The 17260-nt window shown below is 23.7% G+C and overlaps 1 protein-coding gene across 1 annotated transcript in view; it reads left to right on the top strand.

The window, feature by feature from the left end:
* Nucleotides 1-17260, top strand: part of LOC129613936 (beta-1-syntrophin) — a 169786-nt gene that overhangs the window by 2598 nt on the left and 149928 nt on the right. The window contains exon 3 of the mRNA XM_055528281.1: nt 7360-7594. Within this exon, the coding sequence (XP_055384256.1) occupies nt 7360-7594 (235 nt within the window). The remainder of the gene's footprint in view (nt 1-7359; nt 7595-17260) is intronic.

Here is a 17260-nt window from a genome sequence, read left to right as displayed (position 1 = left end):
AGTCAAAATGAAAATTTTATTTATTTAATTATCTTGAAGTTTTTTTTCCGTTTGACCTTTTTTTTTTTCAAAACTTATTAATTTTTCTATATTACTGAAGAGAGAAAAAAAAAATAAATAAAAAAGGCATAAAACTGTAAAATTTTCTTTTATTGATGAAATAAAAAGTTTTTTTTTTTTTTTGTTAAATTAATAGAAATGATATTTGCGTAGAGCTTGTTAATTTAAAGAAATTAATTTAGTTTTTTAATTAAATTAAATTAAGAAAATTTTCTTATTACCTCAGCTTAAATGATTTGGGGTTAAAAACCTAAAAATAAAGTTGGTCACACTTATAATATATAAAGAAATCTGTTCGTTGATGCACCTACTGCATTGTATATATTCTGAATAATATTTAAAAAGTTCTAATAAATTTGCTTTTAAGGTATCTGGAATACGATTTGGTAGCTGAAAACTAATACGACAAATTGATAAATTCAAATTAAATTGAAATTAATTAAATTGAAATTGAGGTAGAAAAACGTAAAAAGGTTTATTAACATTTCCCTTAAAAAGCTACTTGAATTGAGGTAATCACAGCACCATCATTATTCGAAAGGTGTAGACGACGAATTCAATAGTGTAGATGATTTGAAATTTACAATTCGAAAGGTATAGATGATGATAATTCCTCATATTGAATAACATTATTGCTAGGTTATAAATTTTTAAAAGCATTTGATGTAAGTTGAGGCCTAGCTATTTTATTTAATTGTGCAATTATTGAATGATTCCGAAATCCTTAAAAGATAATTGCTTTTCAAATTACATACTAATTTTATTATAAATTACATATATAAAATATAAATAAATTTTAAAAATATCACATATAAGTCTATGTATACTTTATTTATAATATTTTAAGTATAATTTTAATGTAATATTTTAAATAGTATAAAATAATTAGTTTCATAATCCAAAAAATTATAAAACTAAATCAACAAATCAATCTTAAATTGTTATTATATGAAAAACATAATACATTTATTATAATGTTATTAAAATCCTTATATTATGTTATTTTTTAATTAAATTTTCCAATCATTTAAATCTTTATTACCAATTTTCACAAAAATTTTCATTCAATTTCAAATATTTTAACAATGTTTTAATGAAAATATGTACACACTTTACTTGAATATTTTATAACAATGTATATTATGTTTTCAGTATACAAAATATAACTCTATAATGTTATACGTATATTGTATAAAGTTTTACATTAAATATTTCTTTAATAGAAAAAAAAAAGCTAATGTGAATTAAATTAAATTGTAGAAAACTATAAACACATACGGGTTCCTACCATCGGAAAATTATTCATTCAACTTTTTTCTCTAACTATTTTCGAAAACAAGCATTTTATTATTATGCTTATTCATACGTATGTACAGTAACATTGTACGAAGAATGATTCTTCAATTTGAAAAAATGAAAATTCTATATCACCAATACAATTAACTAAATAAAAAAGTATATGTGAATAAAAATAGCAGTATTATATAAGCGCATATTGTTAATTTTGGCTTGCCAGACCTTATAGAGGAATAAATTTTAATTTATTTTTTTGATTATTTATAACATATTTTTATAAATGTTTTGCTAATCGATTTTTTTTTAGGTTATCAGTTTTCCAAATACGTTGATTTCTTGAAGCCTCATAAGCCGTTCTTTTAATAGTGGTTGATATTTTATGAAACAAAAATATGAAAGCTGTTTGATTGAATTCCTGAATATAATGAATGTTTTTTTTAATCAGATGAAAGAATATTTTGAAGGGACTACATATTTTCCATAACTAAATGCCAGAGTACATAAAACATAATTTCCTATTATATTAAAAGAAATTTGAGTGATTACTAATAATTTTTTCGATGCTGTTGAAAAAATAAGAAAACTCTTCAAATAATATGCACTACGGGTAACTTTAATAGTAGAAGACTGTAATTATAAAACATGAAATGAGTCTTGTATAAATAATTCAGGAATATTGTTTAGTTTCTGCCAATTGGCCCAAGTGGAATCTATACGACTTCCCTAAAAAATTTTTAATCACGTAAATTCTATTATAAAGTTTTTAGGATTCAATTTGAAGCTCAACTTTGTTATGCTGAACTTCTAAGCTATATTATTAGAAAAAGCCGACTTAAATTTTTGATCGTTGTTTCCCTATGCTAGAATATTATGAGATGAATATTGTATTATTTTTATAAAAATTATGTTAAAGAATGGTTTGTAAGCAAGTTTTTATTTTGCTGTTCGTACCATCTTATATTAAAATGTAGAACACCTTCAGATTTCATCCTTTATCTTTTAGAATATAGTATAATAAATTGGTAACCTTTATAAAATGTTATCTGAACCTGCATAATTTCTTTTCCTTACAATAGTATACAATTGCACTAATTGCTCCCGTGAGTGTTTAAATAACAAGGTTGAAAACAAATATTATTTTCTAATAGTTTCTTTTGTTTTACTTTTCATTAAAAAGAAAAACTAAAATACATACATATATACATATTATATTAAATTTTACAGATTATAATGGTGCTATACAAAAACGTTCTCATATTATTATTTGTACAATGTAGATACTCAAAATACTTTTCACAGGTATATAAAAGATATGCTTGTTAAATTAACCTTGAACTGAGAAAAAAAAACAAATATGAAAAAAAAGTGTTAAAATAAAGATTCAATATAATAGAATTGTGAGGAACTTTAATCGATCTTTCGTTAAAAATATAGGTAGAATGTTGACGGGTACTGTAATGTTATTTTTATAAAGAAAAATCAATGAATTTATGGAGGTTTTTGTTTTCATAAAATAGAATGTTTCGCATATGTTATGTGTAAATGATGATTCTTGTGTTATAAATAAATACTACATAGTAATTGAGGTTTAATGACAAATGTTTGTAAATTATTTTTAAATATCTCTGGGAATATTAACTTTGTGAAATATACCATATTTAGAAATAATTTTGTTTCGGCGCCAATAAATTGTATTTAGTATTTATAATTGAAAATCTCTTGTTTAATTTAAATATTTTAAATCACTTTTACTATTTTTTTAAAGTAAGAACCGAAAGATCTAAAATAATGTAAATTTATTGTCGGGAGCAAATTATTTTTGATAAATATTCAAATTAATTTATAGCACTTAGTAATTCTATTAGTAGTTACAATTGCAGTAATTCCCTACAGTTATGGTAATGCGTTCGATTAATTCTAAATTTCATAGATTTCTCTCTTTATAAAAAAGTTTATTAAAAACTAATTTTGTAATTGAAAGTATGTTATGCATTTTGCAGGAAATTTCAAATTAACTTGAGCGTCCTATGATAAAATTAAATTGATGGTAGAATAGTTTTAAAATTGATTTTCTTTAAATATTGTTAATATTCAAAATTAAGTCTCTTCTTTTAGAGTCTATATTACGTAATATGATCTTTTTTGGGTATTTTACCTTGAATTTTTTGGTTAAATCACCTGTAATTTTATATATGAATTTCGGTTTCCAATAAAAATGTGTGTAGGAAAAGTATAAAAAAAATAAAAAAAAAAAAACAACATAAAAACAGAAATACGAACAATTCGGAATGTTAGGTATAATTTTTGTGGTTTTAAAAATTATCCTTTTTTTTGTTTCATCTCGTATTTTTTTACCCAATATAGAAGCAATTGAATTTTATTAGTAAAAGGAACTGTTGAATTTATATTAGATTTTCTGTTTTATTAACTTGTTGTTGTTACTAAGAAGATATTTAAGCTATAAAAGGTGAATTTGAATTTTATATAAAAATTCTATTAGGGTTAATATTCGTAGAATACAATATAAAAAAAATGTAATCAAAAGATCAGGCAAAAGTTGAAAATCGAAAGTTGTTTTTTTTTTTTATTTTTTATAAACTCAGTTAATTTTTCTAAGGGTCAATTAATTTAATTGTTTTTATTTTCAATCAGACTATAAGGACATACAATTTCGTTAAACTGCATTTAAATTTTTCTATTTAAAATTAACCTACATTGCAATTCAACAGATTACGGAATCTATAGGTTTTACAAAGGTAATATTATAAAACTGTTAGGAATTCAGATTTAAATTTTATTATTTTTTAAATTTATAACCCTTGTTGGTGGGTGGCTACGTAGTTTAGGATGGTACTGTAAGTCTTTACGTCTTATTCTTCTATTCAATTTTTAAATAATTTATGAAACTCCAGTTATAATCTAATTCATTTTCTAATATTTTTAATTGGTATTTGCTAATATTTCGAATTGAATATGTAAACTAATTAATAAATAAAACAGTACAAATTTTTGTAGCCCCATTTGCACTACAGTTCAAGTAATAACAATCTTGGTGTATCAACTTCGTTGCAAATATTTGAAGATTCTTTCTTTGGTTTAAATATTATTTAAAAAACTGCATGAGAATTTTAGGGGTGGTGTATAAAACGGATCTTCAGAATTTAAATTCATTTTTTTCTCCGAAGTTTAGCTACAAAATTTTTTATTTTAGAATTTCTTGCACTATACAATTATAAAGTAAATGTATTTACAAATTAAAACAATTAGCTTAGTGACTGTAAAACACAAAACCAAATGAATTTTTGCTAATTTCAAAAAAAACAAAAAAAGGAAAATCTTTTTATTTTACTTATACAGGCACTGCATAGTAGACATTTTGAGAAATTGTATACATTTTTATATGTGAAAGCATGCATTAAACCATTTTCATTTATTTTCTTTATTTTCTGCGATATTGCAATTTTCCAAAAGGTTTATTGTTATAATGTATTAGAACGGTTGTAGCACGTATAGAGGAAACGAAAAATAAAAGCGAAACTGAAAATTTTTATTTTTTCAAGAAATTTTTCCGTTTGTAAGCTTATATTTTCTTTATTTTTTGGTATAGTTTTCCTCGTTTTTCCTTGCTTTTACATTTTATTATTATGCAAGTTCAGCTAATTTTATTTTTCCTTATCAATCTTAAGTGTAACAACATTCCAAATAGAAATAGGAAAAATAAATTAGCAATTTTTTTCATTTTTGTTATTTCTTGCTTTTTTTCTTCTTTCTATGCATTTATGCAATAATATTTAGGTATACATATGAAATATTTATTTGTGTCTATGATTTTTTTTTTCTATTTTGCAACAAATACTGCAATTTATATTTTTTCATATCTACATCATTATTAAATTATCATTTATTATATAATTTTCTGTTTCTCAGAATTTTGTTATATATAGAACTGTTATATTAATTTTTGTGTATGTATGACAGTCATAGTAAATGTTGTTATTTTAAATAGTTTATAATTTTTTACTGCCATATTATTTTGGGCAATCTTATTTTAGTATATGTATGTAGGTTATTGATATTATTAATATAAGAATATTAAAATTCTATTGGATAAGGGGATTTTTGAATAGATTAATGCGTATTATTGAATTATAAGTTCGTATTATGATTGGCAGTCGGCTTTTATAACGTGCAAACAGCTGTTCCTGATTCCCCGAAACTAATTTTGTTTCAGTTTAAGTTACAGATTTTCGGACCTAATATAAGTAAAAATATATTCAGAATTTCAGAATCGCTATAATAGGGTAAATTGAAGGCTTTGAAAAGGTTCACTAGTGTGAATCAGTGAAAATATTCTCGTCAATGCTTTTTATTTGAAAATTAATTCTGTTTGGTAATACAATGCTTGAACTAATTTGTAGTTAGTCTGACATTTTAATTTACAGTTTTGGTTTAACCAATTTTTTTATTAGTTTCTTTAAAATTTGATGAGGCGCTCTTACTGTTTATACTCTAATAGTTTTAATTCATTCTATTGCTACCTATATGTTATTTAAAGTGGCGTATATATGTTAAGGCGTATAACTTACTTATACGCCTCTTATTTTGTTGCAAACTTTTAATTTGAAAGCAGAGGAAAAGTTTTAATAATAAAATACTTAGAATCCATGTAAAAATCATACAGCAAACCGGTTTTTTTCTTCTTTTTTCTTTTTTTTTGTAAATCACCCGAAAGTTTGGAAAGAATAATTTAATTTATTGTTTCCGTGAGTTTTTTTGTTTTCTCCTGTTACTTTTTCTTTCTTTTTAATTTGCATTGCATGTTTAGTAAAATTTTATTCAGGTGTGAAAACTTAATTTTAAGTTTTTTTAACTGATTTGACAGGTGTCTGTCTTACTTGTCTCCACGTGATTTCCAGTATTATAATATTTTTATTAGGTGATGTAACGGTAATAAAATAATCCCTTTTATGTGGCGTTTGTTTTTTATTTAATTTTGTATTTTTTTTTTGTATTTTTCCGCTGTTTTTTATACCATAATTTTTTCATGTCCCAGTTGATAACAAATAATGTTAAATATTCCTGTTTTTTTTTTTCATATTTTAGTACTTGCATATTATTTTACGAAAAATTTATTATAAAGTTGATGAAAAAATTTAACAATTTATTTAAATTTTTCCTATATACCTTTTCATACACATCCGTACATATACTTAAATTTTTGTATTCTAAAGAATTTTGATGGTTAAGCTTTGTATATTATATAGCGTGTGTTCGTATAATCATGTACTGTCAATCGAAACAAATACCAGTATCTTTTCATAAATAAATTTTTTTTTTAAAACAGAAATTCTTAGCATATTTTATGGGGTAAAAATTTCAAAAAAAAAAAATTCAGGAAAATTTTTATTTGACTGCTTGTAATTTTAATGTTTTTTTGTTCCAAAAAATGAATTTTGACATTAAATGCGTTCTATGTTACATGCAATTTTTTATTAAATAACAAACTCACAACTTGATATATGTAGTTTCCAAATAAATTGTCAGAAATTTGTGCTATTACTAATTATGTTCTCATCAGAATTTTTAACAAGACGGCTACATTTTCAAAATAAAAAATTATTTAAATTATTTTTTGTGTTTATATTGTAAAATAATAAAAAATGAACTGTTTTAATAAAAAATATTGTCGTATCAATATGTACTATTTTCTATTTATAAACGGTAGCTATTCAATATTTTTTTAATATATTAAACACAATTCCATTTTATGATAACATCCCGAAAAAACTACAGTTTCCACCTAATTTTTCCATCTATGTAAAAATATTGAGCTTCGCAACATATAAGCCATACCTAATTAAAAAATTTATACTTAAGCTGAATTTTAAATTGATTTTATTGAAACGCAGCAATTACAATCTTATGAAATTCAATATTATTTCAATATTATTTTGCTTTGAAATTTTAAATATAAAAAATACATTTTATTTTTCTTTATTTTAGGTTCGTATTATAAAGTCTGATAATAACGGCCTTGGTATATCAATCAAAGGTGGACGAGAAAATCGTATGCCTATTTTGATATCAAAAATATTTCGTGGTATGGCAGCTGATCAAGCTAAAGGTTTATATGTTGGTGATGCAATATTATCTGTTAATGGTGAAGAATTAAGGGATGCAACACATGATGAAGCAGTTAGAGCATTAAAACGTGCTGGAAGAGTTGTGGATTTAGAAGGTAAGTGAATTTATTATATATCTATTTTAATTTAGTAAAAAAATATCCAAAGTTTGAATATAATGGAATTAAATTAGAAATTTTTGAATTATCCCAATTCCTTATAAATAATTTTTAAATATCTAGAAGGAATTTTATATAAATTTTATTTATTTATTAAAATTATTTATCGCATAATATAAATTAATATTTTATATAAAAATGAATTAAATTAAAATTTGAAATTTAATTAATAGCAATGAAAAATCTAAGAAATTCTTATAATTTTCGAATAAACTATGGACAATTTTATATGCAATTGATGTTAAGCATCTCAGGATGCAATTTTACATTTCATTTCTTGAAATTGTTATTGTCACATATTATTCGAAATTACTAAATTATTAAATATAATTCGAAATTATTTTTAAGCTGACAGATTTGTGCTTTTAAAACCTTTAAATTTTTAAACCCTAACTCTTTAAAATTATTGACTTTAAAGCTAATGATATTTAATGCTCATAAATTCACATTAACTGTCTAAAATTATTGAATTTAAAATTAAGAAATTTAAAGTTTAAGAGAATTTATCCTTTCTAAGAAAAACCCCATTTTAATATGCACTTAAACTTTTTCTCTCTGATGTCGGTTTTAATTTTAAAATTTCTTTAATTTCTTAATTATGTCAAAAGACATGAATAACTCTTCTATTCTTGTATATAACAATCTTTTAAAATGCCAAATTTCCACTTCATATATACCCTCTCCTCTATACTTCAGAAAAGAAAGAGAACAAGACTCCCTGCAAAAGAAAAAATAAACGAAAAATGAAAGAAAAAAACTTCTTATATTTAATGATTGCATACTTTTATCTCTTTCTTTTTGTGTGAACGTCATCATAAATTTTAGTAACCTCAGCAGGATTATATTATATGCGGCTTTTCATAATGAAATTTTTTGACTCCCAACGCACAAATAAGGGGATTTTTTATTTGTTTTTTTTTGTTTTTGTATTTTTTAACTTTTCAAACGTCAAAATTTATTAATATCCTTAAAGAAGGAGTCTTATTATAATATTTTTTTTTTTTTATTATTTTATTGTTACTTTCATTTGTTTTTATTCTCATTTTATATTTTATTTGTTGACTTTTTATATTATGCCTTAAAGGACTATTTTTTTTGTTGTTTTCTTGTTTGTTTGTTTTCTTTCTTTGTTGTTGTTGTTTCTTTTCGTATTTTGCGTGTAATATGGTTTTGTAAAATATGGAACACTTTAGAATAACAGAAATAATAAAGAAAAAAAAAAAAAAAAAACATAAACCAAAGAAAAATAAATTTTGTTTGAAAAGTTAATTTTATAAAAGACAAAAAAAAAACAAGAAAAAAATGAAAATGAAAATTTTGAAAAACTTGATGAAGTTTATTACTTAACTTTACTCAGTTACTCAGAATATGACTTCTAATTAAGTTGTAGTTTATATGCACTTCATGCATATTCTCAAAAAAATAAGAAAAAAACAGAAATTAAAAAAAAAATATTTCAACAATCAGAAAAGATTTTGTACATTGTAAATGTAGAATGAGAGGGAGTCAAAGAGAAATCAGAGCAAATATAAAAACACGATTTACGAAATGTGTGGTAGGTAGGTACTTTTACTTATAGTAAGAGATAAGTAGTTTATCACAGGCCACAGCAGGAAAATTTTAAAATCTGGTATTCATGTTTATTAAAATAAAAGGCTTGGTGTGGGAGGTGGAGGGGGAGGAGGGAAGGGATTTAATTTTAAAAGCTCAAGATAAGAGAAAAAACTTTATTTTTTTTATTTTAACAAATATTTAACAAGAAAATTAAAAAATTAAAATTTATTTTTGATGATGATAAAAATAAAACGAATAAGTAATTTAGGGATTAAAATACAATTTTTTTTTTTTTGCATAGTCAAATTTAAAATAATTACATGGAATTTATGTATAGATTTAACAGTAAAAATTGTTAAATATGGCGACATATATGACGGATTGTTGAATTATAATTTGTAATCCCAATTTGAAAAATCATTTAAAATTTTTGAAAATTTTGATTTTAATTTACTACTAGTGTAGCTAGTAGTTAGTAATTTACTACTTAGTAGACTACTAGCTATATAAAAGAATATAGTTTTGTATTAATAATGAAAGATGTTGTTTAGGCATGTAAAAATAGTAATTAATAGTGTAATTCGGAAATCCAAAGTTGTTTTAATTCAAAATAATATTCGTTTTTAGTGTACTCACAGAAAAATCCTTAATGTACCAAATTTTTCGTGTTTTTTGCGATAATTTCGGAAAGATTTCTCATTTAATTAAAAATTCAACTTGAGACAGGGAAAAATTAATTTGATAGGAATATTAGGTTTGAATATTAGATGAAAAATGCAATTTTTCTACAATTAATGTGTAGTCTACTAAATATTTTGTACACTGTTATTCCGTGTGTATAGAATGGAGTTGCACTTTTTTGCAGCTTATATATGTAAGCACTTTCTTCTATATTATTATCAAAATTTGTTAGGTCTTGTTATTATATCAAAATTTTGTAGAATTCAGTTTCGATACACCAATCATTAAACGAACGTATAATTCGCTTGATTATAGCGTTTTAAACGTAATACGCTGATTCTTAATTGTCTTTCATAGATTTTTATTTCATGAAGTTGTAATTATTTCTGTTATTTAGTTACCTTAATCTCTCAGAAACTAGTTCCAACTCATAGCCAAAATAGCACATCCTATTTTATATTTTTTTGGCTTTCGAATTTAGTAATATTTAAATTGTATAAAACCATAATTTATAAATTGCTGTATAGGTACATATTTCCACTATATGTGTACATTGTTTTAGTTTTAAAATATTTTAAGAAAACTAAAAGTCAGATAACTTTCTAAGTTGATGTTTTTTTTTTTTTGATAAATTACATTAAATTTTGTTATTAACTTTTGCTTTCTTAAGCAAAATATGTGTTTTATATAGGTGCAGTGTATCGTTATTGAAATATTCGTGCATACTAGTTCTACATGCATAATATATGATGTAGTGAAATCAAAAAATAAAATATCAGAATTTTCTTTTTTACTTTCTCTGATTTGAAGAGCAAAATTTAAAGAAAAAAACATTGAATTTTAAGAAGTTTTCAACTTAAGAATAATAAACTTTGTTTTATATTACATAAAATAATAAACCGTCATCTTCATTAATAAAATAAAATGTATGTTTATTTTGGAGAGAATGAAATTGAAATTTAACTATATATAATATGTAGGTATATGTATATGCTTAGATTTGAGTATGTTCAGTTCTTCTAACTAAACAATAGCAATAAAAGTAATGAGAAAATTAAACGAAAGTTTATTTTTTGTTCTATATGCACCGTTTCGTTTTAGAATTTACACATAGTTTAGGAATTAAAGTAAGATTTAAGGAGGTGAATGTTTTAGATCATACAAGGCTCAATGGCATATGCCTTGAGTCCTGACAAGTATTTTGTCTTTTGGATTTTTTTTTAAAATAAATGAAAATTTATGTTGTATGGGAACTCTTAATTGCATGAAACGAATTTGTTGTTAATTTAGAAAAAAAACTTTGATAACTTAATTGATTTTCAAAATTTTTGAATTTAAATTTTATTAGACCATGTATAATTAAAATTGAATAATTATTATTAAAATAATATAGACTCTTATTGTGAATCTCACTCGTAGAATTCTACGAATTTCAAATTAAATTACGCACGTAAACTTTTGAGTAATTATAAATTTCACTCGTAGAGATTATGAATTTGCAATGGCAACATTATTTTTCCGACTGTCATAATCGAAATTTCATAACAACTGTCAAGTTTGTGTAAACACAAACTTAAAAAATTAACCGATCACTTTGGAATACTGGCTTTTCACGTTTGAATTTTAATATTTATTTTCAATGCGAGTGCAATTAATAATATTATTACTCTATTACGAATTTCGGAGTACAATTCTAATAATTCGGAATTAACAATATGAAATTCGTGAATTCCCCGGATTTCAGTGCTACGAGTGAGATTTACAATAAGAGTGTTTATTTAAAATATAATTTTGTAAAATAAACTCAAATACTTACTTGCATGTAAAATAAAGCAACAATATATACTATTTTAAAATGTTACAAACATTTAACCATGACTAATATAAAATTATTCCCGAATATGAATACAATTGCATATTACTGTAAAGACAATTTAACAAGTTTAATGAGATAATGTGGTTGTACACATATTCATAGTACACATTTTCTGACAGATTTTCTATATAGGAGTATGTTATTTTAATCTTATATATAAAATTTATAAACCCAATATGTGTATATGACAATATTTTGAGTGCAACTAAATTCAGGACTATATAAAATTTTCATTCTATATCCTTTTGGGTTATTAAGTAAAAGTTTTTAATTTTTCTTTTCTCATGCTATTATTTTTTTTTTGTTTCTTTTTATTTTACATATATGTACTAGAAAGTATAAGGAAAAGTTTACAGATTTAATGAACCAAAAAGGCACACAGATAACAGATGAGCTCATGTATAATGAGCCGATGAAAAGTTTTTTAAGCCATTGTAAAAATTAGAGAACAAAAAAGTATAATACGTTTTTTTTCTTCTTTTTCTTCATATACACATTTTATATTATTTGTATGTATATAATCTATATGTATATAGACTTTACTTATGTAGCAATACACATAATAATGTTTGAATTTTTAATTAATTCAATTTGCAATTGTTAATGCTGAATTTTAATTAAAAATACATATAAAGTATGTATATATGAAGCGCGCATATATTTACATGAATATGAACAATAGCTTGTACATACACTTATGCATATAGGAATTTCGTTATGGATTTGAAATTTTGAGATTCTTTGAAAAGCTCATATATACAATTATAACAAGCATCATATTTGAACATATATTTTGCCTAAGACGATGTCGATATAATTGCTCTAAATATTGTAATAAAAATTATACTGTAAATTGTGTATATAGTTGATTAAAGAATTGTATAACAGTTTCTATCGGAAGATATGTAGCTTTGGTCAGAAATAATGCTAATATAAATAATAAAAAATGAGAATTCATTGGAAATAAATTATAGGCAACTTAAAATAAATTAGTCAATAATTTAAGGTAATTATCAAATAATTTAAATAAGTAATTAATTCATATCTCGAATATTAAGGATTGCGAGTTAATTTTATTATTATACATACTTGGACTAACGTTTTTTTTTTGTTCCTGCTTTACTCCCCTTGAGAGCATAGGGCTTTCAGAAAGCTTCTCCAACGAACTCTGTTTTTGCGATTGGTTCTTGGCGGGTTAAAGCCCAGAGGTCTGTGTTGCTGATTCATCTGGGCCAGAGTACACGACAATGATCCTTAGGCTCCTGTTTATGAATACTTGCATTTTATTTGTGTATTCATTTTTCACTAGCCATGTTTCGAATCCATACAACAGGACTGGCTTCACTCATATGTTGAATATTCTCAGCTTTGTATTCCTGGATAAGTGTGAGAACTTCCATATGGTCCATAATCTTCCGAATGCCGCCTTAGTGAGCTTTAGTCTATTTTCAACGTCTTCTTTGACACCTTCGGTTGTCGATATTATATTGCCGAGGTAGTTGAATTGTTCAACATCTTGTATAGCGGCTGTATTTATGACGAAGGGGACAGTGTTTGCTGCGTTGATTCGGAGTATTTATTTTCAGACCGACCGCTGCTGCTTCTATATGCAGCTCATTCAATTTTGCTTGAATGTCTGAATGTGTGTGGGACAGCAGAGTGATGTCATCTGCGTATTTCAAATCCTCCAGGTGGCTCTTTAAAGGAAGATTTCGTTTCTATCTGTGAGATCCTTAAACGCTTAAATTATATTTTTATTTTATATTATATTTTAAAATAAATCAAGACGAAAACGTTATTCTGCACAAAACTCCAAGAATATTCGAAGCAATTTGCGAATATGTAAAAAAAAATTCCCGATATCAAATTCATTTTATGTGAAAATTAATAGAAAATTATATTACTTTATTTATAACCTCACATACTTATATTGTAGATAACACTCGTAATTTTATAGATCATGCAAGGGATAGTATATAAAATAACTTTATAGTGATTGAAAATATTTAGTCTTCTTTTATGATAATTGCAAAATCGTTATTGACATTTAATGATTTTCCTATTTTCATATTAACTTCTTGCCTTATATTCGTTATATATATAGTATTTAATTAAGTATATAAAATAAATTAAATATTATTTATTATATATTAAAATAAAATCAAAAAAAATGAACATTAAAGTATATATTCATTCATTGATTTATATAAAAATAATTTTATTTTATTTTATCTAGATAGTGCTCTAAAAATAAAGTTATAAATTTGAGACAATAGAAATTATAATAATAGTAAATTAATAACAAACACATATATACATATACATATGTGATGAATGTTCACATACACATTCATGTATAATTAGATATATACGGTTATTGAATTAGCGAATGATTTTCTATGCAATATCATACTTAATTTATTATGTGGGCTCATCTACTCACAGATATACAGAATATAAATGTGTATGTGTGTATATGCCATTGAAAATGACTTAAAATAGAAAGTAGAACCTCTTTTTTTTGTTATTGTATTTTTATTTATATTATGTACATATTTATATTTTTTGATCTATAAATATTCGCACGTGGCAATATAAAATATTATAAATAATATGGTATTGAATTATAGGGTAAGTGTATAGTGTATTAAATCATAAGAAAGATTATGCTCGTTGGAAATTATTTTACATACCTTAAGACCATAGTAAATTTTTTAAAAAATTTCTATTTTTAATATACTTGTCGAAAGTTTTTTTTGGTATTTAAGTATTTCCTCATAAAATATTTATATGAAATAAATTTATGGCATCTTAATCTGGCTCTATTGCTGGCTACTTTCTTAACTTGACCCTATGTCAAACCTGCGCTTTCTAGCTCTGTTCATACAGATCTGCCTTAAATATTTTTGATTATTGTGATCATTCCATTCCTTCGTATTTGTTTATCGACATATTCCTCGACTGTTATTATCCAGAGCTCCTTATTGATAATATTTTTCGGGCCAGTATATTTGGCATATGGTTCTGAGGCATTTGTTGTTGAAGACTTTTAGCTTATATCTGATAGCTTTTGATGTTAGCTATGTCTCGCTATCATATGTTAGAACTGTTTTTACATATGACTGGAATATTTTAAACTTGGTCGCTTTAGATATCTGTTTGCTTCTTTATGTCAGCTGTAAGCTGCCAAAATATTCTCTTGTCTTTTTGAATCTGTTATCCAGTAGGTGTTATGATGCTGCTCAAATAGCAAAAGTCTTAAAATTTTAAAGTAAATCTTAGAATATCTTGTCAACATACACGTTTGTACCTATGTATACCTAAATATTTCTAGAAATTTTTGTTTTTAAAAATACTTGAGTTTTAAACACAATATTATAGAGACGACTATCCATTTCAATTGAAATTCTTAAATTTATAAATTTTTTCCATTTGATTAAACAAATCAATTGAAAGTAAATTCAACCTTTTCGTTTCGGTTTTTTTTTTTTTCATGTGAAAAAAATTTAATGCATGAAATTTAGAATTTTTTTTTTTATTTATTAAACTGTTGCATTTATTCTTTATTTTTTTTTATTCTTGTTTGTATGTTTCTTAACCACAATATATTATAGTTATATGTATGTATAAATATATGTATACTGTAATTTCTATTATGGGTTTTTAGCGTTCTTAACCTTATCATACTCGTGTGTCGGCAATATTATGCTTACATAATAATATGTATGTACATACATATATGCGTAGTACATATGTATATACATTGTATGTATACTACATATACTAATAAATATTTTGAATTCAAAATTGTTAGTAAATGTAAAACCTAAAGAATTTTTTTTTATATATTTTTGTGGAATATAATTTGATATACATATTGCATGTATATATCATATATGTAGGTGTATAAGAATATATATGGGAGAAAAAAAAGGATAATAATTTCTCTTTAGGGATCTTATGTTAACATTTTGAATTTTATTTTCTTTTTTCCCAAAATTTGCTAGTTATTTACAAGCCATTTCATTTCATTCAAAAAAAAAAAAAAACAAAACTGAAGGAAAGTTTTTCTATATATTTTATTTGTCGGTTTTATGATTTGGTTAAAAAAAAAAGTAAAAAAAAAAACAAGAAAAATGAAAGGGAAAAACGATGAAAATACAGTTATATTTTTTTTTATTAACTGATTTATTTATAAGACAAAAGATTATTATGAGACCAAAAATGGAGCAGGAATATTTCACTTTTTTTTTCTTGTTTTCATTTATACTTTTTTTTATTTTCGCTCATATTACTCTTAACTAATGTGTACAGTGTATGTATAAAGAGTGTCTACATACACATACATTTATATATTATGTATATAAATATATGTTAGAAGGATAACATTATTAAAAGCATAATAAAATTTTGGTTTAATCTTTGTTTAATGAAGCAACCTATATGACGATGATGATGATGATAACAATGATGATGATCAGGAGATGGAGGTGGTGTACTTTCTTTTTTCTTTTGTACAATGACGATATTAAAAAACAATTCAAGCGAATTTTAAAATGATTTTATTTTTTATAATGTCATTTTTGTTTTTTTTTTTTTTTTTTAAATAATAATAGCTGACAAAGGATTTCAATAAAAAGGGGAAAATTTTTTTTATAATAATATATTTAGTGGTTTTAGGTATTTATAGCCAACAAACACGGACTACTTACGACATTTATATTATGTTAATATGGGATAGGGTTGAAATTGAAGAGACAATCAAAGAAATATTTTTATACTTAATTATAAAGAGCCATAATATGTGTATAATAAAGACTTTATAATGTGTAATTAAAATTAATTATAAAAAATTTTTTTTTTATCTATAATTATGTATATTCCTTTGCTATTTTTTTTTCTTGGGTTTTGGAAAAACCAACAGAAAAAAAGAAAGGATAAGACATTAAAGATTTTAACATTGAAGGATTCTTTTTTTTATTTTTAATGGAAGCTATTAAATTTTTTTTTTGTACATATTTTTTTATGGATTACTCTTGTTATCATAGCTAAAGTATTGTTTTAATTTGGCAATATTTTATGTATAAATATGTTCGTGCATTTATTATGGTTTTAATTATTTATTATGCAAAAAATAATGTGTTTAAGATTCTAACGTGTTAGTTAAGAAAATTGTATATATGTATATAAAAATGTCCTCGATTAAATCAAAGATTTTGTAAAATAGCATATTTGACTTTTTAATATTAAAATCAAAAATTAATGATACTTTAGAATTTTCAGGGTTGAGAATAATAAAAATTATTTATTATTAAAATTGCATACATTTAGGAGGAATATTGTAGTTAATAAATTTTATAAAATGTTGATTTATGGTTGAATTATTAACTTATGATTAGATCCAACAGATTATTCAGGATGCTGGAGGTATCTCTATGAGTCTGCATCTATAATTTTTGATGTATTAACTTTAAAACAAAATTGCATATTTT

This window comes from Condylostylus longicornis, unplaced genomic scaffold, assembly GCF_029603195.1.
Source record: "Condylostylus longicornis isolate FDR11 unplaced genomic scaffold, ASM2960319v2 ptg000098l, whole genome shotgun sequence".
Lineage (NCBI taxonomy): Eukaryota > Metazoa > Arthropoda > Insecta > Diptera > Dolichopodidae > Condylostylus > Condylostylus longicornis.
The sequence above is the reverse complement of the archived record's forward strand: the minus strand, read 5'-3'. Positions and strand labels throughout refer to the sequence as shown.